This window comes from Paraphaeosphaeria sporulosa (genome assembly GCF_001642045.1).
Source record: "Paraphaeosphaeria sporulosa strain AP3s5-JAC2a unplaced genomic scaffold CC84scaffold_4, whole genome shotgun sequence".
In the NCBI taxonomy this organism is placed as follows: Eukaryota; Fungi; Ascomycota; class Dothideomycetes; order Pleosporales; family Didymosphaeriaceae; genus Paraphaeosphaeria; species Paraphaeosphaeria sporulosa.
In genome coordinates, this window is record NW_017253363.1 from 2875651 (window position 1) to 2898025 (window position 22375).

Genomic DNA, 22375 nt, shown 5'->3' on the forward strand with positions numbered 1-22375 from the left:
ATGCCACAGCGCGACATGAATCATCCCAAACATTACGCCGATATCCGTCCCAATCTCTATTGAGTTCGCGACCCGCCTGCTCATGAACGCCAATGTTGAAGGCGCTCATATAGTACATCTCTCATATGTCCCCTCCCCAATGCAGGTTGAACAGGTTGAACTACTTTTTGGTATCATAAACACATTAGACACATTACACCCGGCCGCTTAGATGATAAGCGGCCAGCAGAGAAAAGTCTGAGCGGTTGTTAAAGTGCTCGAGACTTTGATAAGAAAACCGCTTAAGCGGAGTGCTTCTGGCGGTAGGACTTGGCCGAGTTGACCATGTTGGTCAGGGCGGCCTTGGTCTCCTTCCACTGGCGGGTCTTGAGACCGCAATCGGGGTTGATCCAGAGCTGCTCGGGCTTGAGCCACTGGAGCATCTCGCCGATGCGCTCCTCCATCTCCTGCTGCGAGGGGACACGCGGGGAGTGGATGTCGTAGACACCGGGGCCGATGTGGCGGGGGTACTCCTTCTCCTCGAAGACCTTGAGGAGCTTGGCGTCGCTCTTGGAGTTCTCGATGGACAGGACGTCGGCGTCGAGAGCGGCAATGGCGTGGAAGAAGTCCTGGAACTCGGAGTAGCAGAAGTGGGAGTGGATCTGGGTGGAGTCCTGGACACCAGCGGCGGACAGCTTGAACGAGTCAACAGCCCACGAGAGGTACTTCTCGCGCTCCTCGCCGGCGCGGAGGGGAAGACCCTCACGGAGAGCAGGCTCGTCGATCTGGATGACGAAGACACCAGCAGCCTCGAGGTCGACGACCTCGTCGCGGATAGCAAGAGCAAGCTGTTGGGCCTGGACGGACTGGTGGACATCGTCACGGGGGAAGGACCATCGGAGGCAGGTGATGGGGCCCGTGAGCATACCCTTCATGGGCTTCTTGGAGATGGAGGCGGCGTACTTGGACTCCTTGACGGTCATAGCAGCCGGGCGGGAGATGTCACCGACCACGATCGGAGGACGAACGCAGCGGGATCCGTAGGACTGGACCCAGCCGTTGGTGGTGAAGGCATAACCGTCAAGGCGCTCGCCAAAGTACTGAACCATGTCGTTACGCTCAGGCTCACCGTGGACAAGGACGTCGAGGTCGAGCTCCTCCTGGATGCGGACGACCTCCTCAATCTCCTTCTCGATGAATCGCTCGTACTCCTCAGCGGTGATCTCACCCTTGGTGAACTTGTTACGCTGGATACGGATCTCCTTGGTCTGGGGGAAGGAGCCGATGGTAGTAGTAGGGAAGATGGGGAGCTTGAGGTGGGTCTTCTGGGCGGCAAGACGCTGGGGGAAGGGGGACTGGCGCTCGTGGTCGGCGGGCTTGACGCCGGCCTGGCGGTCCTTGACGTCCTTGTTGTTGGTGCGCTTGGAGGTGGCGCGAGACTCCATCGACTTGGCGTTGGCCTCGAGAGCCTCACGGACGGAGGCAGGGCCCTCAGTGACGGCCTTGGCGATCACGGTAACCTCAGAGACCTTCTGGACGGCGAAAGAGAACCAGTCCTTGACCTCAGCGTCGAGCTTCTTCTCGGCCTCGAGGGAGTGGGGAGTGTGGAGGAGGGAGCTGGAGGTGGCAACGATGACACGGTCCTTGCCGAGCTTCTGGATGGCGGACTCCACGGTCTCGATGGCACGCTTGAAGTTGGTCTTCCAGATGTTGCGGCCGTCGACGACACCGGCAGAGAGGATCTGGTTGGGGGCGAGCTTGCTAATAACAGCCTCGAGCTGCTCAGGGTTGCGGACAAGGTCGACGTGGATGGCAGAGACACCCTGGAGGGCGGGGAAGACCTCGAAGTTGTGGACAACGTCACCGAAGTAGGTGGCGAGGACGAGCTTGGGCAGACCGCTGGCGGTCAGGGCCTCGTAGGCGGGCTTGAAAGCATCCTTGACCTTCTGGGGGAGGTCCTGGACGAGGATGGGCTCGTCGATCTGGACAGTCTCGGCACCAGCCTCCTTGAGCTTCTTCAGGAGCTCAACGTATACGGGGACAAGCTTGGAGATGAGGGAGATGGGGTCGACGGACTGGCCACGGTCGGCCTTGCCGAGGTGAAGGAAGGAGACGGGACCGACGAGGACGGGGCGGGTGGTGATGCCGGCCTCCTTGGCCTCGAGGAACTCGCGGACGGGCTTGGGGTCGGAGGAGAGGGTGAAGGTCTGGTTGTCCTGGAGGGTGGGCTTGACGTAGTGGTAGTTGGAGTCGAACCACTTGACCATCTCCTGTGCTGGGTGTCAGTGCTGTTCAGATGGTTCAATCATCGGCTAGTAATTCGGCGACTTACGAGGGCGGGGACATCGACGCCATCCTTCTGGTGGCCACGGCCCATGGCGAAGTACTCATCGAGGGTGTCGAGCTTAGCGCTGGAGTATCGCTCCGGGATGGCCTGCAAAGAGTCAGCATTGTAAGACGTCAACTACAGGCGGTGAGAGACGCACGTTGAAGAGCTGGATGTGGTCGAGGAGGTGGTCGTAGAAGGCGAAGTCGTTGCTGGGGATGACATCGACACCAGCATCCTTCTGGATCTGCCAGTGAGCAAGACGGAGGCGCTTGGCCTCCTTGACGAGCTCATCGCGGGAGAGCTTGTCGGCCCAGTAGGCCTCGTTGGCCTTCTTCAGGTCACGGTTCGCGCCCATGCGGGGGAAACCGAGCACCGATGACTGCACCATGGTGGGGATGTGGGAGGGACGGAGGGGTATCTAGAATTGGCGTGCCTGGTCTGAGGGAGCAATTGCAAGTAGAGATGCCCGTCAGAGGAAGTGGTGTAGGAGAGAGGGAGGACAAGTGAGACAGACCCAGGATGACCGCTGCCTTTGTAGGCGGTGTCGTGCTTTTCTATCTTTTTCGCTGGCGTCCGAGGGGTGCTGGTGTCATTGGCCCGCCGCCCGCATGTGGAATGGCCCGTGCGCCCAGCCCCGACCCTTTCCTCGTCGGTTCCCGGCCCATGTGTAGCTCCTGTTACCAACGCGTCTACCATCGGGCTTCGCAATGGCAGTGCTGTGGCCATGCTCACACGCTCACACGCCGGCCATCCTCGAAGAGCCGACCTCTCTGGCCGGCCATCGTCGTCGGCTCGGCCGTCACGTCGAGCGACAGCTGTGCGGTGACTTTCGCGCAGACTTTGTCCAGGTCGGAGCTCCGACAGAGAGCTCGCTTTGGCGCGGGAGACTTCCCGCCGATTTCGGAAAGATGCCCCTCCAGATGCGACAAGGCCTGTAGCGCAGCACTACGATCTACAATTCGACCCATTGTTATTGTCTCATGCGCTGATGTCGGAGGTGTCGGTGGGTTTTTCTGAGATCATCCCACGCACCAACAGCGACCTGGGGACGCCGTCACGTTGGAGGGAGGGGCTTTGGGAGCCCGCCGCTGGCCAGCCAAACCTTCCAACGCTGCACCTCGCTAGCGAAGGAATCAGTGAAGCACTCGGACTCCGTGCAGTCATCATGAAGCTCCACATTTATTGGTCTGTTGACTTTCAGTACGTCGAGTGGAGACTGCAGCAACACGCCCCCTGTGCACAGGACCGCACCTGCACGACGACTGTTCCATCCTCGACGGTGCACGGATCTCGGTGGTCAGGCTGGGTGCAAAGAACGGAATTTTCCTCGTAACAGCCCAATCTGCGTGGGACACCCACGCCGGAGAACGGGAGGATAAGCTCTTAAAGCTGACCAGGTTCCCGTCCATTGCCCCAGAGCCGACCTCTGTCATTCCTGAAGACCGACGAAGCTCATTCTAGCATCGTGGGTCGATCCTGCCCTCAAACACCATCAGTTTCGCCAGGTTGCATCGTGAGCACTCAGTTGATCATGTGTTGGCAAAAAGTTACACGAGTATGGCCGCGGAAAAACTCGGACAATCTAGACCCGGACTCCACAAGTGCCCCTCCACGAACTACCCCGCCATGTAGCAGCAGCGAGACCTCTGAAGTTGCGAGCACTTGATTGTTTTTTCTGACTCCTATCATATATAACCCGAGCCTCATCATGTCCCGACCCGAGCATTCACGGACTTACTCAACGAACTTGGTGAGCAGTGGCTCGGGTTCGCGTGCGTTGGAAGGACGTATTGGCATTGTCACCGGAGCAAGTAGAGGTATGCCAGCCATGCTGGTCGACATTAGCCCTTCTCACCATTGTCACAGGTATTGGTGCTGCCATTGCGCGCAATCTCGCCAGCAAAGGCTTGAACGTCGTCTTGAACTATACATCAGACTCTTCCGAGAAGATCACCCAAGACCTCGCCGAGGAGCTTCAAACCCAGCATGGCGTCAAGGCTGTCATTGTCCAGGCGAACATGGGCGATGAGAACGGACCCAAGCACATTGTTGAGGTAGCGAAGAACAACCTTTCGCATCAGAAAACCGGCAAGTTCCAGATCGATGTGATTATCAACAACGCTGGTGTTGCGGGCAACAACAGGATTGAGACGATAAACTGCGAGGATTTCGCGCGGCAGTACAACATCAACGTCCGTGGACCTCTGCTATTACTGCAGGCCGCTTTGCCATACTTGCCCAACGATCGGTCCGGTCGCATCGTGAACCTTTCCTCTGTCAGTTCTTCGCTTGGATATATCAGCCAGAGCGTCTATGGCGGCACGAAAGCCGCCCTGGAGGCCATGACAAGGACATGGTCCAGAGAGCTGGCTGAGCGTGCAACGGTCAACTCAGTCAACCCCGGACCAGTCGCTACGGACATGTACGGTACGAACGACGAGTCTTTCATCAACTTCAACCGGCCGTTCCTGCAAAGCACGCCCTTGGCCACGCCTAGAAAGGAATTCGAGGCGGATAAGACGGAGTACTACGAGTCTGTGGGCGGACGACCGGCTTACAGCGAAGAAGTAGCGGGCGTTGTGGGTATGCTTTGTTTACCTGAAGCGGCATGGACGACGGGCAGCGTCATCTGCGCGAATGGAGGCATGAGATTCAGCTTTTAGAGTGGCTCTGTCGGAAGGTAGCACAATTTAGAAGCAGATAGCCAGTCGAGCGCGCGATCTCGGTGGGACAGCACGTTCCGGCACACAGCATCCGAGAGACAAGCAAGATTCGAGACACCAGAAAACTTGGAATACTGCTACTTGCTTAGCATTTGCACGCCGGCAACGCGCTGTTGCTGCTATGTACCGTGGGACGACAACCACTAGTATATATTGCCGCTTGTGCGACTCAAACCTTTGGCCAAGCACATTGACAGTACTCAACGCGGAAGACGAGATCCAGCGACCTGTCTTGTGAACAATGTACTGGCGTACATGCGTGGTGCGTGCTCTTTTGTTCTGCTCGAGGCAGCTCATCAAGGGTCCACTTGGCACGCGCCGGTGTAACCACGCCCAACCTCCCTACCTTGCCCACACCTGCCGCCTCAGATCTACGGAAATGAAATCGCCGTCTTATCGTCAGAAGAACCATCAAGCGTACCGGTCTTGCGTCGCATGGCCATGGCTGGACTCGGGCACGATGCTCGATGCGCTCAGCTACAACCGGGCGCCGCGCCAAGCGAGCGGTTGCCCGGAGCAACTCGTGTTTACCCGTGCGGCATGTGCGGGATCATGCCGTCTGATGGCTGCCATTGGGGCTAGGCTACGCCCGCTGCATTCCGGGAGGCGGTTCCGTATAACGGCCATTGGCTTGAACAACTTCTGCAGCGGATCACAGGCTGACTCGGCGCTCCGGTGGTGGTGCGCGTAATGGTGGCTGGACCTGTTTACTGACCCAACGACCCGCCTCCCTTCGCAACCGTGCATGAACTGCGGATCTATGATAGCACTGGGCTCTCGCCAGTCTCTTCCCCAGCACCGTGTCCACGTCGAGCTTTGTGCTACCCTGTCCCGCGGCCCTCACCACCGTGCGTGTTCGATGGAGGAAAGAAGAAGAGCTACGGACTGAAGGTCCCCACGATCGCGAACGAGAACTCACCACCACTATGGACCCTTCAACCCCACCGGTGCCGACCGTGCTGCCCCGCCCACCATTCGCATCGTGGCGTACAAGTCTGCTGTGGGCCGCGTTCTTCCTTGCGGGTACTGACGCTCAAGTATACAACCCAACAAGACTGCTTCTCAATGGCTCTCGGGTCTACATCTTCCAGCCCTCGTCTAGCTCGTCTTCGCAGTTTGAACTCGGCACTATCGATATATCATCTCGCATCGAATCGTCCGACCCCTCAGTCACCACACTCTACTCTACGTTGCCCTTCCTCGATTCGGATAAACAGCGACCGTTCAACCCAATACTAGACGATGGAGGGAACATCACAGTGTACACGGGTGACTGTACGTCTGGAGCAAGAGGAGGTGAGGTATGGACCTTTGTGCCAGAAGTGTCCGAGCAAGGTGGAAATGGCAGCTGGAGGCACGAAAACATCACATTCGCGCGAGATGGCAAGCACGTTGCTGACATAGGGCCAAACTATCTCAGCGCGGGCATGTCCTTCTCAGCCATTGTTGAGGCCGATGCCTTGAGCACGCAAGCCTACTTTTTTGGTGGAATGTGCCCGTCGCAAGGGGGTAACAACGTTGACTGGCAGGCGAAGGCGAACTATTCCAACTACATGGTCACCCTAAATCCATCAAAAGACACCGCAGAATCGCTGGAATATCAGTTAGGCACATCTAACAGCCGAGGTCCACCAATTGCAGAAGCTGGCTTCACACTAACCGGCTTGTCGCCAAGTTATTCCAATCGCAGCGACGGTACCCAGACACAGCAGCAGAACTTCGTCTTAGTGGGAGGCCATACCAGCGCTGCCTTCATCAACACTTCGCAGGTTGCACTGTTCTCATTGCCTCAGCAAGGATGGACCTTCGTTCCCGTAAATCAACCAGACACAACACAAACAGACCTTGCGATTCGGGCAGACGTTTCGGCGGTTGAGTCTCGCTCCGGACATAGTGCTGTCCTGAGTGATGATGGTCAACGCGTTATCGTGTTCGGTGGCTGGATCGGTGACACCAACACGCCTGCAAGTCCCCAACTGGCAGTGTTAAATGTCGGGGATGGGTACGGTGGGCAAGGTGGTTGGGAATGGACCGTGCCGTCAACATCTGGCTCAGGCCTACCTCCATCGGCGGGTATCTATGGCCACGGTGCCGCTATGCTGCCGGGTGGGGTTATGATGGTGATGGGCGGCCACTCTATATCGGCGTCGAGTTCCCGCAGGCGAAGAGCATCCACGAGTGACGGTCAACGGCCGATGTTCCTTAACATTTCCTCATATACCTGGACAACCAATTACTCCCCTCCACCCGAGACCCGGATCGAACAGCCAGCTAAGAGCGGACCTCTTGCCACTACCGGCCAAAAAGCAGGGCTCGGTGCAGGCTTAGGAATTGGGATGGCCGCTGTGCTCAGCCTGATGGCTTTTTACATTTTCTATACGCGCAAGCTACGGAGGCAGCGCGAGTTCCGGGAGAGTCAACTGCATGAGCTTGCAATGGGTGCGCACCGGTATACTCTATCACCAGGCTTTGATGGTCGCGGTGGCCAGGGTGAATACTTCCAAACCGCGGATGACTCCCATTTCTACCCATCTGCAACATCTCAAGGTGCATCGAGCTGGGGACGAACCAAGGCCCACGACGCTGAGCGAACAGGACTACTGGTAGAGATCCCCAGCCCGACACGTGGGTTGCGTCGTGGTTTGAGTGGGAAAGCTACCCACGGTGGGGCCCGATACGATGATAGGAGAGTTCGAGGATCAGGCCATATTCATCCTATCGATGAGGAAGAGGAGCAGGAGCACGATGCAGCCAACGATAAAACACCGTTAACTTCGCAACCAGAGATGAGGGAGCGAGGACTAGATCAAGGTCACTCCATCTTCGACAATGCGCCCAGCTTGGATCCTTTTGTGCAGCAACACCGTTTGCACAGGGATGATGGCGCCTTCCATTCTGCGCCTGATTCTCCTGTACGAGATGAACGCGATGACCATCACAATGACCACCACAGCTGGCAAGCAGTCGCCGGGCCTCATCTACCTGGACGTTCCAGCCCCACTAATCACGGCCGTGTATCACCGTCGAAGTCGTCAGAGCGCACCGGGTCGAACTTAAGCGAGCGAAGTACCTATTCCAACCTGTCATCGCATTCACATAGCGGAAGCATGGGCAGGAGTGCCTCTGTGCGCTCCGCAGCTATTCTCAACCATGCTGCCAATGCCAACCCGTTCAAAACACCAGACGCCAGCCCGACATTGGAACGCGGTACAAACATCTGGCAAACCGCAGCGGACCCTCGCACGCGGTCTTTTACCAGTATACGAAGCAACGCACGTTCCACGACAGCCAGGGAAGATGCAGACTCATTCACAACTGCGCGGTCCTCCTTCATGGTTCTTCAAGCGGAGGGTGAGGCTCTCCTGGGTGGAAATCCCGAGCGCACCAGGCCAAACACCTCATCGACATCCAACGGCTCGAACAGCCAGTCAAATCCCACAGAGAGCAGCATGAGCCGCGGCAACACAATCACCGCCGCGACCTCAACAACAGAAGGCTTCACCCGCCGCCGACGTAAGAGCTGGCTCGGCAGCGTCCGCCGCGCCCTCGCGCGCTCCACCTCCACCGCCGACCGAACCCGTTCCATGACCGCTGCAACGATGCACTTCGAATCCTACACCGACAGTCCCTCCCCCGAACCCATCGAGCCCCGGCCCACCGTCGAAAACCGCAAATCCATGCCCGCATCAAGCACGCTCCCCCGCCGCGCCGCCTCCGACGCCTCCTTCTGGCGCTCCAAGCGCGGCCGCCAGGACTGGCTCGAAGACGAAATCGCACAGAACCCAAACGACCCGCGCGCAAAGTGGAAGCGGCATCCCGGCGACGACTGGGGCACGCCCGAGGATGTCGAGCTCGCAGAGCGCGAGCGGCTACGAAGAGAGTGGCGCGAGCGAGGGAACTTGCTCATCAATCTTACCGACGAGGAAAGGCTGCCTACGCCTACGACGCCGATTGGGCCCGGGCAGCTGGGCGTGGAGGGCGGGCGCGAGAGGCCGAGCACTCCGGCGGATGAGGACGAGTGGGATGTGGAGGCAGCGGTGGAGAGGCGGGTCGTGCAGGTCATGTTCACCGTGCCGAAGTCGAAATTGCGCGTTGTCAACGCCGACATTGCTGAGACGTCTTCGCTGCTTTCTCTCCCGAGGGAAAACTCGAAGGAAAGCATACGCGACGTGCTGAGGGATGATGGCGAGGGGAGGGAAAAGGAAAGGGGGGCCGGGAGCCCGAGCAGGGTGCGCGATCTCGCTGGCCGCTTCGAGCAGTTGAGTTCGCCGCCGCGGACGAGCCCGAGGCCGAGCCCGGCGGCGAGCATCAAGAGTGTGAAGCTGCGTGGGAGGGGGAGCGTGGCATCGTTGGATCAGGCGAGGAGTAGCAGTGGAGGGGGAAAGGGGAAGGGGAAGGACAGGGCGGTGGAATAGTGGCTGGTGTCGGGATGTGCTCATGATTGACGATTTATTCTTCGAGGAGGCATGTTTTATTACGACACTCGCTTTGCATGGAGGAAGCGACGGGATGCGGATTGAATTCTGTGTTTAGCGTTTGGCGTTGGGGTAAGCGTGTGGGAGGGTGAGAGTGCGGGTTTGCATCTAAGGATGGGTATATAGAAGAATCTGAGCGATGAACTTCCATCTGAGCCCCGCCTATTTGCTCCATGTGTCTGGGCTGCGGGGGAGATGTCTGATGAGAGGGTGTATGGAATGCATAGGGAGTAGACGGGAAAAGCTGCGGCGATATTGTGACGAAGAGCAATGAGCTAAAAGCAGGAATGGGTATTTCATTCAGGAGAAAGAGTGGTTTGGACACCAAACGGATATGCAATGCTAATAACTCCATGTAAAATGCTCCCGCCAAGTACTACTGTAGCCGCCTCAACTCCTACTCAACGCACAGGCACTGTGCGATCATGATTTAGAATATGTCTCGCATTGCTGCAGGATGTCCTCGCCGATCAATTCTGGCGCTTGGAGGTAGTATCGCTCGTTCTTGTACTGTGGCAATATGAGCAATGAAGATGGAGCATCGGCTACAGATAGTGCACCTTCAGGCGACAATTCTCTATTCCATATCGCTTCTGACACATCGCTAGGAGTTTGTCTCCGTCTATGTATCGGTCCTGGATTATCTGTGGCTCCCGAGGGGCTTGCGGTATCGGTTCAGGTCTGGGGAGACGAGCGATCTCGGACGGTGGAGGTGTATGGGAAGATCTTGGAGGTATTGCGATTTGTGACGAAGTAGGGGAATTTGGCCCGTTCCGGGCGTACGACAGCTTTTGCTGTCTGGAGAAGAACTTCATCGTGAGCTGTGAAATCCGACGTGTACCTTCGCGTAACCGCAGGCCATCCTCTCGTCCTATTAATCGCTCTTGCGCGCCTCAAGATTCTTCTCAGTGTATGCATCTTGGAGCGAACAGCCACAGACCACGTAGCAGCGAAGCCAGCACTGCCCTGCGCAGATTCTGCCTCGCAGAAAGACTCGTGGTTGGTACTTGTGAGTACATAGCTAACGTGTTGGGGAATCGGCTGATCTACCGTACGGCTTGCATGCAGCTTGCGGAGTCATCGGGTTGCCAGCGAACGTTGCAGTAGGCGATAGGCTAACACCACCGACTAGATTCATGCATTCCTATGGTAAGTGAGGCTGTGTACTTTATTCATTCTGGAGGTTGCATGGCAATGAAGAAGACGTGCGAGGCGATTGTATACGTCGTGGCCAGATGACAAAGGCGAAGTAGGCTGAATCGAACTAAGATTCCAGCGAAGCAGGTCTAAGCGAGAGGTGTTCAAGTGTGCGCGTGTGGCGCCAGTTGAGAGCAGGCTGCAGCAGGCTGCAATTCCGCCATTGAGGTGATGCCCAAGAGCTGCAGCTCTCACTAGTAAGTAGTAACCAATGTAAGCTCACGGGGAAACGGCGTCAGTCTCTCAATCGGAGCGATGAAGTGCGAGGGGTCATAATTGAGGGTATGGTCACTGAAACGAGAAGTGGAGATCGCTGAGCAGTCAGGTGGAAGTCGGTGAGATGGAATGGGGAGGCATGTCTTAGCGGTGCCCAAACTGGCCTAGTCTCACTTTCACTGCATCTGCTTCGCTCTCCCCACACAGGATCCTGCTTTCACGGAAAATAGCAGATTCTGCCCCGAGATAGAGCCTTAGAGGCCTCCTGGAGGTAGGCATCGGTCTTCGTTCGCTTATGAGGACGCTGGGTCGTGCGGAAGAGACGACGAGTGCTACCAGCCACCCGATTTTCTTCCAGCCCGCTGTACCTCGAGATGGAGACCTCATCTTATTTCGAACGTACGCTCTTCTACGATCGAAGTCCGGCCACCGAGGAGTACTACGCACGATCCGCTGAGACGATTTTCGAAAAGGAACCCAGTCGCTCGAAGATCGAAGTTAGGGTCCAGTCATCGATCGATGCCTCATACTATATCAAAAAGCAAGACTGTTCAAGTCTTGAGGAGAAAGCGGAAGATGCAGAGTCACCTCGTATCTCTCCGAAGCGGAAAGCTGTCTTAGATGAGAAGAGACCTTCTCAAAGCGATCCGCAACCAGCTTCAAGAGCAGATGTGGCTTACAAAGTCAAAGTTGACGATGCCTACGATTCGGATAGCGACTATGCGTGGTCGATCTCTAGCAGAGCTTCCAGTACCGCGCTATCAACTGGGCTGGATCAGCACCATGGCTCTTTGCCGCCCACATACCCTGGTCCGCCTATATTGACAATCATTGACCTAGAGCCTTCTAATCTTCGCAACTTTACCAGACAAACAAAACACGAGTTTAGGGTCTTCTACATTCGGCAAAGGAACTCTTATAGCAGACTGCAGATCACCAAAGAGTTGTTCGAGGAACTCCTCCGTTGCTGCCATGTTTTCCCTCGGTTCAACGAATATGTGATAGGCTTTGGGACTAGGAACAGTGAAACGGAGGTTGGTCCACCACCCCTAACTTTCAGACCGCTGTGTGAAGTACGGAGTAATCGATATCATGGCTTCGGTATGTCTTATAGTCCTTCTGCGCTGCTGCTACTAAACCTCCCTAGAATGCTCTTACATCCTGCGCTACATAGAGTTCACAAATCGGACAGGGGTCAAGTTCCCGTGGTCTCTCCGACAATTCGCTGTCTATCATCGTTACAAACCCAAGTCTGGCAGGGCATGCTCCACCTGGATCTTGGTGGGAGCGTCACAACGGACTGAAACGCGCATCGATGACTACACAAGAAGCATTGATGATTTAAATGCCTCTAATCCCTTTGAACTCCATGTTACGTTCGTCGATACGGCTATAGCAAGCTGGAGACCGTATCTGGTTTCCCTAACAAAACTCGTAGCGCACCAGGTACACTATCTGCGTCCGATTCCGTGCCCTCTGAGCTTACGATTGTAGTCAGATAAAGCCACTGGAGTGGAAGTCGAAGGCGACGACGACCTAGTCCCGATCACTTTCGAAGACCATCAAGAGCTCAAGATGATTGAAGATCGGGTAGCCGACCTCATCTTGTGCCTGGATTCGACCTTGGATACTGTCGCAACGTTCGAGGAAATGTATGAGCAGTTCTCTCGTCAACAGATCATGCCTTCCTCTGTCGGCAACAAGGATCGAAACTCAGCATACGGGATTGACATAGTTATATTCGGTTTGAGAAGACGGGCAAGGGAGATATCGTATAGACAGAAGCAGGCCAAGGTCTTGTTGAAGAAGGTGCAAACAACTAGAACGCTGGTACGCTTGCTCCTATGTCCGCCTTCGTTACATGCAACTGACAACTATAAAACCCAAAAAGATATCCTCTCTCCTCGAACAGAAGAACGGTCTTGGTACGAACGAACAACTCTCCGCTGTCCGCAAGCTTGTAGAGCAGAGCCAAGAAGAGACCGCTCTGATGAGAGAACTGGCAGAGAAGAATAGTAGAGATTCATCGAGCATGAGGATCCTTACTATCATTACAATGATCTATTTGCCATGTACCATTGTTTCGGTAGGTTTGAGAGGAACCTTACACAGACTAGAGTGTGCTTACTGAAGATTCTAGAACTTCTTCTCGACTCAGTTTGTAAAGCAAATCGATTCACCCTCCGGCGATACGAAACTGGGCTACGCGCAGAATGCTTGGCTCTTCTTTGCAATATCTGTCCCATTAACGCTTGCGACTATAGGTGTATGGTACTTATGGGTCAACGGCGAGAGGATTTTCCGAAATGTGTGGGCGAAACGAACGACGTCAGATATGATTCAGCGCCGAAAACCGAGCTCACTCGGGCTGAAAGAGCTGCTCGTGTAGCTGCCGCGTCGACCCGACCCGTAATGGGCGGCCTCCGCGCTCAGCCACCACCTCATCGACATTAGCCGTAAGCATGCCGTTGTTCACCCCTGTCATGGTGTTAATCATCACTAGCACGAAATCACTGCAGGTGTCGGTTCCTCCCTTCATTGTCATGGGGAGATGCCATCGAAGCGGCAGCACGCCGCTATTTTCTGTTTGGAGCATGACATGACGGGAAAAAGCTGCAAAGTATCTCCATGGTCATTTCGGATCGTATGCAGAAATTCTTGCGATTGGATGTCCTGCAAATCGGGCAAAGGTCTCTTGGGTACAGCCCAATACACAACCCAGCTGCAAAGAGCTAGCCATAGTTCAGGAACGGGCCTCTAACATTCAGCTCAGCCTTCAGGAGTCCCTCGGGCATCAGATCACCGCAGGAAATGCCCATGCAAGAATGACTGGCATGCGCATGCAGCCCTGATCTTGAGGCGTGATTTGACTGGACATCTCTAGCGATGCTGCGAGTCCCCCTCCAACCCCACCTTCTCCGCGATAACGACCTCCTAGCCATGCACGCAGATCAGTCTCACCGGAGCATTCCCTGGGTTCTCTTGCTTCAAAGCAACGAATTGAATTCATTGTGTCTCGCTAAGACGTCCTGTACGCACATGCCGTCCAAGCCATGGCAGGCTCGGCTGCATCGCAGGCCAATGCAGTATTACGCCCATAAATCTGGCTTTCGCATTCACTGACCGGTGCAATACCTTCTGGTACAATGAACCTCTTTCATCGCCTCACTGGATGCAGCGAGCCGTTGCTGCCTGGTCGTCTCAAGCCCCCGGATCGGAACATATATTTGCTGCGCCGGCTTTCACATCATGGCTTCTACGTCAGACTTCAGCCTTGTCGCACCCGCCCTTCGAACGTGGATTGAGTCACCTTTCTCAGCCTTTCGCTGCAAACCATCACACCCGAGTGTGTCACACCCGAGTGCGCTCCAAACATACAGCTTTCATTACACAACAGCGCAACAGCGTGGATTTAATCATCAAGTGAGCCATGGCAGAGCCGATGAACAACAAAGATGATGTGTGCGATTACATGGAAGATCACATGGTGAAATTCAACTTCAGAGGACAGCCGCAGCACTTCCTCCCACGATCGGCTCTAGAAAACGTTACTCGCAAGGTGGTGGTGCAGAAGATCGTCGAACAGGATAATGATATAGTCCTCAACAACCGCGAACAGGCAGAGTTGGTCGATCGCATTGTCAAAGACGGACAGAGGCTCTTCGCAATATGCGTACACTGTGGAACAACCATACAGCACCTCAAAGTTATGCTCGATAATAAAATCACGGACAAGCGATTGCCTTTGAGCAAGGATGATTTCGGGAGTTTGAAGGAGAAAAGAAGCTTCGTCAGGAACTTCATCGCCAACCAGAAACACTTCAACACGATAAGCCTCTCAGTAGACTCGATCCAACGGCTTGACGATCTTCAATCCGATCGCTTCACGATACCGATCGACTACGAAGAGATCGAAGCCAACTACAAAGGCAAAGGTGCTTTCGGCACAGTGTGGAAGGTCAGGATCCACCGCGATCATCGATCCTTCATATGCGTATGTATAAAGCTAGGAGAAGAGAGTTTACACACTGACTACTGGAAAGGAGACAGATGATGGGGATTTTTTCGCCATGAAGGTCACACCCCATGAAGGACGGGAGCAAGACTACCATCGTCAGATGGCAGGCCTCAACCACCCACACCTTGTCAAATGCCTCGCCAGCTTCACCCTTGGGGCTAAGTACCAGATGGTTAGCGTGGCGCTGTTCCTACGGCGACGAAGCTGACGATTACAGATATACGAGCTCGCCAGCTGCGATCTGGAAGAGTTTATGCGTGAACGATCAAAGCCTTCCAAGCACCCAGAGCTGACAAAGGCTTGGCTTGCACAACAACTAGCAGGTCTTGCCGGCGCTCTTAAGGTCGTCCACAATCCTCAAGGCCTGCTCAACGTGCCGAATCCGAATACGACGAGGACCGGCTACATGCATGATATCAAGCCCGAGAATATCCTTGTGTTTATCTACAAAGGCAAGGTCTGCATCCTTCGGTTATCAGACTTCTCGTGCGCCAAGGTGGTGGAGATTGTTGCTACCATCAGCGGCAAGCGAGATAGCTACAAGACTGGCTCAAAACCCGGTACTCCCACATATCGTGCACCGGAGATCTCTGAGAATGCATCTTCAAGACCCTACGATATGTGGTCTCTGGGTTGTGTCTTCCTCGAGCTGCTTGTGTGGTACCTGGAAGGATATAAGGCTCTCGAGTTGTTCCGAGAATCTCGTGAGGGTTCTGTCCTCCCTAGCGGTGTGGTCGACGAAGGCTTCTACCACAAGACCAGCAATGGCGAGATGCAGCTCCGGGAGCCTGTCCTCCGCAAAATCGATGATCTGAAGCGCCAGTGCCGAGGGGATCTGAAAGACATTGTGGACGTCGTACCCTGGCTACTAAAGATCAAGCCTAAGGAGCGAATGGATGCTTCGCACTTGGCAGCGAGGCTAGGTCGCTTCAGCACAGTGGCTGGATCGAAGGGCACTACGAACTTCGCTGGCTCGCTCACGGTGCCTTCGCTCGGATCGAACAGCTTACCCACGTACGACTCTGATTCTGACCCGAACGAGTTCATCAAGATCACTAGACCGAGTAACGAGTAGTGACTCTTGAGGCATCGGACTGCCACACAATTGTGTACTAAAGCTAGAGTGAGTCTGTCCCTCACCAATGTCAATCCCGGCACTAATGATGATGATTAGGATGTATTCTCTCAGGTGTACTATATGGACCAGGATTTTATAAGAGAGTGGCTAATGTTGAGGGGACTATTCAGTTCATTTGTGATACCCCCTTTGCTTACTGCCTTTGGTTCATTCTCCTACTACCTTGAGGTACATAAGAAATTTTGAACTCAGGGGCCGATTGTAGTAAGACTGTAGATTGGTCAAAAACCACGATCTTCTGCAACATCACCGATGTATACCGTGAGGGTGCGCACAGAACAAACAGACATCGCAGGCAGGACCGGCTCTACATGCAGCTGTCTTACAATCGAAAGAATCACCTAAGGAAGGCGTCAACGTTGCTTTTAGCTTAGGGCGCGTGTGTGGAGAAAAGCATCCAAGCGAGAACGCAGACGCACGGCAAGCTGGGGCTGTTTAGCGCGCATGGTGAATCAATGTTGCAGGGCCGGCAAGATCCAGACAGCGCTAGCTGGAGGCCTTGATGGTGCATGAGCACTCCAAGAGTACGCAGTAGTTTCGTGCCACATTCTGGTTGGTTGTTCCGTAACACACTTCCAAGCGAGTTGAGGATGGTGGAAAAGTAAAGGACGATGGCCTCAAAAGCAGTTTGGGAAGCTTGTAGTTCGTTGAATATACGAGTGATGTTTTAGCAACTGTGCAATGGGCGATTAGTGATATCACCTTACCTCTTGGCGCCCTGACCTCATCCAAACAATTTGCGGCGAACGCGGAGGTTTACCAATCGACCACCGTTCACCTTCCCATCACCAACTCCTACACAAATCACCATGTTCTCAAGAAGAGCTTTCCCATCGGTAGTGCAACCAGATCACGCTTTCTGTGGAACACCACTAATCAATTGCAAATAGGCCTTCAGCGCCGCGACACGGGCGACTCGCCCCCTCGCCTCGGCCGCAGCTCCCCGCTTCCTGACGCCTATGCAGATGCGCATGCTCTCCGATGACATGCGCCAGGCCATCGACAAAGCTGTCGCGTCAGCTCCCGTAGTTTTGTTCATGAAGGGGACACCCGAGACACCACAGTGCGGCTTCTCGCGCGCGAGCATACAGATTCTGGGCATGCAGGGCGTGGACCCGGAGAAGTTTACGGCTTTCAATGTGCTAGAGGATAACGATCTGCGATCGGGTACGTTGATGCAGTTGTTCATGCGCTACCTTCGCTGCGCATGGAGGGCGAAGCAATGACTTGTTTCGATGAGGAGGCAAATAGCTAACAGAATGGCACAGGCATCAAAGAGTACTCAGAGTGGCCCACGATACCCCAGCTCTACGTTGACAAGGAGTTCGTCGGTGGATGCGATATTCTGATGACCATGCATCAGGACGGCTCGCTGGCCAAGATGCTTGAAGAGAAGGGTGTCCTGGTACCAGCGGAGAACGATGCTGAGCCGCCAAAATAGAGCCTCCGTTATGGGATTAAATAGCTAGGAGCAAAGGAGATGGAAGGAGCAGGGAAATAGCCCACGAGGGTTGTACCGGGGACGATGTAAGATTGATGCTGTATACTTACCAGCTGTCCATGAAGCGTTGCTCAAAGATAGCAATGTATTTCGCGGGGACTTGATGCGAAGTCGCTCTTACGCGTACTCGGTGCTTTATGATCTGATCGCATGATATTTATCAACGTTATTTTCTTTCGGAAGTCGCGAGGATGTGGTCGGACCCGTTCGCGCTTTCCTTCTTTCCTCATTCTCTCAACCTTAAAACCCACCAGCCGCAAGTTCGCAGCTCCAAGCTCCCGATTACCTTCGGGCCTTTATTAGATTACGATCGGATCACTCTACTGGATGGAGATGGCGCGTGAAGGCACAGCTCTTCGGGCGGGCCGAGCTGCAGGTGCAGGCGTAGTGAAGGTGAACGAGAGCAAGCCACCATCCTCGAAGCGTCCAGTGTCAGCAGCAAGCATCTTCAAGCAGCAGCAGTCAAAAGCCGTGAAGAATTCTGTGGTCACTCCGGTTCTTCATACGTCGGCAATGAAGAAGTGGACGCAGGCGAAGCGAGGCTCGAGCAGCAGCCCAGAAAAGATGGGAAGCAACGACGGCAGGAAGCAGGACGACTTGCACCCTCTGGCTGCAGCATTCAATGGTAACGCTGGCCTACGCCTCTCTTGCACGATCATTTTTGGGCCGTTCTACGTTCGCATAGCGCATCATGGAGCAACTCCATGCAACAACCACATACACGTCAGAATCTCAACAGCAGATGTATGCAACTAACATGATCTAGACACAGCGCGTGCATATAGGCAAACACTGCTTGAGAGTACTACGAGGAAACTTGATGACACCCTCTCTCACCTCCTCGATCAACTAAATGATTTCAACATCACAACTTCATCGTCTCCTCCCCAGGCATCCGACCCCAACGACTCACCCCAGAGACTCACTATAGCAGACAGGGCCGATCGGACTGCGAAAAAGCTCTTCACACCGCTCGGCCAGTACGAGCTGACTGTTGCGCGGAATGATCCTAATGGTGAAGAATATCGAGTAGTGCAGAAATTGGAAGATGGGCTCGTAGACTACCAGGCTAGGCATGAACACCGTATCGAGGAGATTCGCAAGCTAGAGGTGAAGTGGGAGACTGTTGTGGGCGAGATATGGAAGGTTGGCATCAACTGCTTGGGCGAAGACGCCATGTCTGCCCTCTTACTTATCAAGCCGGCACCTCCACCTTCGCCACCCGCCAAAGCCGAGAGATACAGCCTAATGCTCGCCGACCTCGACCCGAGGCCCGTACGCAAGAAGGTCAAGTTTGAGGAGTCAGCCCCCAAGCTGCCCAGGTTCCTCACTTCGGCCTCCAGATACGCGGATCTTCCCATCCCGAAACAAATATCAAAGGACGATATCAAGATGCTGACAGAAAAGGTCAACGACTTCGGCACCGAGCAGATCGAGGCACTTACGAAGGTCAAGAAGGATGGGGAGATCTGGTGGGAGAAGAAGCAGGCGCAGATGATGATCGCTCTGCAGGAGGATTGAGGCTCACGGTAACACAAGATCCCGATGAAGGTTGCGATAATGAAAGAAAGCATGCCACAAGGATTCTGGGGCAAAAATACGGAGAATCTATCAAGGAGGAAGATTGAACAATTCGGGGGATGTAAGGAGGGTACAGCATGTGTTACGATTTTTTGAGAGCGGCGAATGGCAATCACAGACGAAACAAAGCCGTCGAGCTCAGTACATGACAAAGTGCCACAGATGAGCAATAAGGCCAATTCCATACGCAGAAACATGTGGTTATGCCCGCAGGAGAATGCTATAATACATGTATAAGAATGATTCCCCCAGGCTCAATCTTAATAAGGTTGCATGCCCGACAAATGGTCCCCACGTGATAGCGCGTGTAGCTGACGTGTCATTGGCCGCACCCCGCCAAACAGTTCCCCAAGCTCCCTCAAGCTCTCACAACTTCCACCCGACGAACTGCAGATACAATGCACGACCAACCGCCTCGATAGCACAGTACTTCTATTCCAATTTCTCACTGCGGCACCCGCGACCGCCTACCCACCCACAATGGCCCACCCACCACCGCCCTCCGCACTCTACACTCCAACGTTCTTCCTTGCCCTCCTCACCACCCTCCTGCTTTGCGCTACCCTCCGCGCCCTCTCGATCCTCCCCTCCCACAGTGCCAAACCTCGACCCCGCGCCCCCGGCACGCGCACGCGCGTCGTCATCGTCCTCGGCTCCGGCGGCCACACGCAGGAAATGCTGTACCTGCTGCGCGACCTCGACCCGGGGCGGTACACGCACCGGACGTGGGTGGTCAGCAGCGGGGACGCGTTTAGTGCGGGGCGGGCTGTTGCGTTTGAGTCGGAAATTGAGCACAGGGTGGGCAAAGGGATGGGGAGGCAGAATGTTGGCCCGGGGAGCTACGATGTCCAGATTGTGCCGCGCGCCCGCAAGATCCATCAGAGCTTGCTGACGACGCCCGCGTCGAGTCTGAGGTGTCTGTGGGCGTGCTTCGGACCCCTCTTGTCGTCGTCGTCTTCTTCTTCCTCTGCCTCCACCAACTCCACCCCCGCAGCAGCGGATCTGCCCGAGCTCATCATCACCAACGGCCCGGCCACGGCGTGCATACTCGTTCTGGCGGCGCTGCTTCTCAAGTTCTTCGACGTGCGCGGCGCGCAGAGCAGGGGGAAGTGCAGGACTGTATATGCGGAGAGTTTTGCGCGGGTCAAGACGCTGAGCTTGAGCGGGAAACTGTTGGTCAGGGTGGTGGATCGGTTTTTGGTGCAGTGGGAGGAGTTGGAGGGGGCTGGAGGGGGACGGGCGGAGTTTGTGGGGGTGTTGGTGTGAGATGTGCAGATAATGTTTGGAAAATGATACCCCGGTCGAACTATGCTATGCGATGTCTGTCCTGAGTTTGCTTTCCTACATGCTTCCTTGCGTATCATACAAGCGGAATATCTATCTACAATATGCTACACGTTGCAGTACACTAATCCAACTCGGCCGCCTCCTGCTTGGCCGGACTCCGCGCCCCCGTCTTCGCCGCCCGCGTAGCCTCAATGTGCTGGCCCAGCGCAATCAGCAGTGCCTCGCGATCGACCTTGGTCTTCTCCGCTGCGGCGAGCTTGTTCCGCCTCTCGACCTCCCACCGCAACTGCAGCGGCGTCTTCATGCTGTCCGGCACAGTCTTCCTCCGCAGCTTCTCCGCCTTCGCCGCCTTGCGCGCTGCACGCTCCTCGGGCGTGACTTCCTTGGCATCTTCGTACCAGTCCTGCTTCTCGTTGCGCTCCTTGATGTCCGCTTCGTGCGTGTGCTGCTGGATTTCAGAGGCGAGCTCCGCGGGGAACGGCGGGTAGACCAGTGTCGGGTAGAAAGACGCCGTGTGCTGAGAGGGCTCGGCCTTGTGGCGCTGGGTGTCGTCGGGGTACCTTGGGGAGAAGCCTGAGGGTGCTCCACGGGGGTTTGTGGGGACCGCGTTGATCTGGTCGAGCTTGGACTGGAGCTTCAGCTCTTCTATTTCCTCAGGGGTCTTGGGTTTTGCTTCGGGCTTGGCTGGCTTCTTGCTCTTGCCGAGCTTGCTCTTGAGGAACTTCACGGGGTGTCGGACCTTGCCGTACAGAGACACGTTGTCTTCCTTGTTGGCCTTTGTCACGCGAGCGACTTCATCCTCCTTGGGGAGTTTGGTCTCCCAGGGCCACTGGATGCGGGTGCGGGTGCCGGCGATGTAGCGGTTGAAGATGGGGAGGCCGGTTCTGGGGTCGAATCGGTGCTCCTCTGGGATCTCTTCAGCGCCATGGTCTATGCCGGTAAAGGGGTCTCTGCCGGTAGTGTGGCGCTCCAAGAGGATGTCGTCGACGACAACATCGGACCAGCTGTGCACGTCTTTTCCATTTTCGGTTCGCTTGGTCATACGGTACGGGATGACGAGGCGGATGTCCTCTAACGATAGCGGGATCTCGATTGCGCGCTTCGTTTCCGGTTCCTCGCCCTCAGGGGTGTTGAAGACGCTGCCGTCAGCGTAGTGCTGTCGAAGTTGGTCAGGTCAAATCAATGGCACTGGGCGGGACAAAATGGCGTACCTTGTTGATGTCCTTGATAATGACCTCGTGCGAGTCTTTGATCACTTCCTCGACAACACCAATCTTGCCTAGCTCTCTGCCCTTGATGACCATGACACGGTCACCGGCTGCAACGGGGAAGTACTTTTTGTTGTCCACCACAAGCGGGTACTCGGGCTCGAGACCCTTGGCTGTTCTGGCTTCATTCTTGCGCGCCCACGATTCGGCGGATATGACTGGTCTCCTCAATTGCTGCATGCTCAGGACACCGTATTGGTCTGCGCCCGGGCCGTAAGCTCGATTCGGCCGCAAGGGGCCCATCTCGTAGTCTTCCTTGAGGTTCTTTTTCGCTTGTCTGATGGGCGCAAGAACGTTTTCCTGCCTCCATCTCCTGACTTCGGCAAAGGCCCGTTTGTCGTCGTGGCGCTCTGCTACAATCTTCTGGCGCTTTTCGCGGGCGCGTTCGTGCCATCTGATGGCGCCCTTGACCTTCCTCATCTCTCTGATCTTCGCCACATGCCTGGCGGTCTTCGCCGGCCGAGCGGCGGCCGTCATTTGGGTCATCGTGAATGTTCCAGGTGTGGACGGATGGTGCTTTCAGGGCGCGGCGCTATCGAGACATGGGCGGTCGGCGGACGGATGCGACCGGACAGTGAAAGGAAGGACGAGGAGAGATGGACGTCCAGACACGTCGCAATTCGGCGTGCTGCTTCTGGGCGGTGGAATTGGTCGACCGTCGAG

General features: G+C 55.5%; 9 protein-coding genes across 9 annotated transcripts; 6 read left to right on the forward strand and 3 right to left on the reverse strand.

Annotated features, from left to right (window-relative positions):
* Positions 1-281: 281 nt before the first annotated feature.
* CC84DRAFT_1088288 (cobalamin-independent methionine synthase) lies at positions 282-2696 on the reverse strand (the record flags this gene model as incomplete). Its single annotated transcript, XM_018174250.1, has 3 exons — positions 282-2249; positions 2312-2413; positions 2466-2696. 3 exons carry the CDS (start codon positions 2694-2696, stop codon positions 282-284), a joined length of 2301 nt encoding a protein of 766 aa, XP_018038046.1.
* A 1320-nt stretch (positions 2697-4016) lies between these two features.
* On the forward strand, positions 4017-9446 carry CC84DRAFT_1175437 (uncharacterized protein; the record flags this gene model as incomplete). The annotated part of the gene is made up of 3 exons (XM_018180155.1): positions 4017-4125; positions 4175-4887; positions 5799-9446. 3 exons carry the CDS (start codon positions 4017-4019, stop codon positions 9444-9446), a joined length of 4470 nt encoding a protein of 1489 aa, XP_018038047.1.
* Positions 9447-9787: 341 nt separating this feature from the next.
* Positions 9788-10741, reverse strand: CC84DRAFT_1163798 (uncharacterized protein). Its single transcript, XM_018178341.1, has 2 exons — positions 10067-10741; positions 9788-10016 (listed from the first exon to the last, which is right to left on the reverse strand). Exons 1-2 carry the CDS (start codon positions 10319-10321, stop codon positions 9930-9932), a joined length of 342 nt encoding a protein of 113 aa, XP_018038048.1. The 5' UTR covers positions 10322-10741; the 3' UTR covers positions 9788-9929.
* Positions 10742-11293: 552 nt separating this feature from the next.
* Positions 11294-13308, forward strand: CC84DRAFT_1175438 (uncharacterized protein; the record flags this gene model as incomplete). The annotated part of the gene is made up of 5 exons (XM_018180156.1): positions 11294-12020; positions 12067-12365; positions 12414-12749; positions 12811-13005; positions 13060-13308. The coding sequence occupies 5 exons, from the start codon at positions 11294-11296 to the stop codon at positions 13306-13308; spliced, it is 1806 nt and encodes a 601-aa protein (XP_018038049.1).
* Positions 13309-14816: 1508 nt separating this feature from the next.
* CC84DRAFT_705191 (kinase-like protein) lies at positions 14817-16254 on the forward strand. The gene is made up of 4 exons (XM_018187118.1): positions 14817-14913; positions 14970-15109; positions 15155-16060; positions 16112-16254. Exons 1-3 carry the CDS (start codon positions 14910-14912, stop codon positions 16010-16012), a joined length of 1002 nt encoding a protein of 333 aa, XP_018038050.1. The 5' UTR covers positions 14817-14909; the 3' UTR covers positions 16013-16060; positions 16112-16254.
* A 556-nt stretch (positions 16255-16810) lies between these two features.
* Positions 16811-17728, forward strand: CC84DRAFT_1258728 (glutaredoxin). Its single transcript, XM_018184851.1, has 3 exons — positions 16811-16911; positions 16966-17242; positions 17344-17728. The coding sequence occupies exons 1-3, from the start codon at positions 16885-16887 to the stop codon at positions 17514-17516; spliced, it is 477 nt and encodes a 158-aa protein (XP_018038051.1). The 5' UTR covers positions 16811-16884; the 3' UTR covers positions 17517-17728.
* A 181-nt stretch (positions 17729-17909) lies between these two features.
* CC84DRAFT_1144413 (uncharacterized protein) lies at positions 17910-19097 on the forward strand (the record flags this gene model as incomplete). The annotated part of the gene is made up of 2 exons (XM_018176455.1): positions 17910-18201; positions 18343-19097. The coding sequence occupies 2 exons, from the start codon at positions 17910-17912 to the stop codon at positions 19095-19097; spliced, it is 1047 nt and encodes a 348-aa protein (XP_018038052.1).
* Positions 19098-19524: 427 nt separating this feature from the next.
* CC84DRAFT_1144415 (Alg14-domain-containing protein) lies at positions 19525-20423 on the forward strand (the record flags this gene model as incomplete). Its single annotated transcript, XM_018176456.1, has 1 exon — positions 19525-20423. The coding sequence occupies exon 1, from the start codon at positions 19638-19640 to the stop codon at positions 20421-20423; it is 786 nt and encodes a 261-aa protein (XP_018038053.1). The 5' UTR covers positions 19525-19637.
* A 29-nt stretch (positions 20424-20452) lies between these two features.
* CC84DRAFT_1258731 (uncharacterized protein) lies at positions 20453-22360 on the reverse strand. The gene is made up of 2 exons (XM_018184852.1): positions 21656-22360; positions 20453-21600 (listed from the first exon to the last, which is right to left on the reverse strand). Exons 1-2 carry the CDS (start codon positions 22196-22198, stop codon positions 20566-20568), a joined length of 1578 nt encoding a protein of 525 aa, XP_018038054.1. The 5' UTR covers positions 22199-22360; the 3' UTR covers positions 20453-20565.
* Positions 22361-22375: the final 15 nt, after the last annotated feature.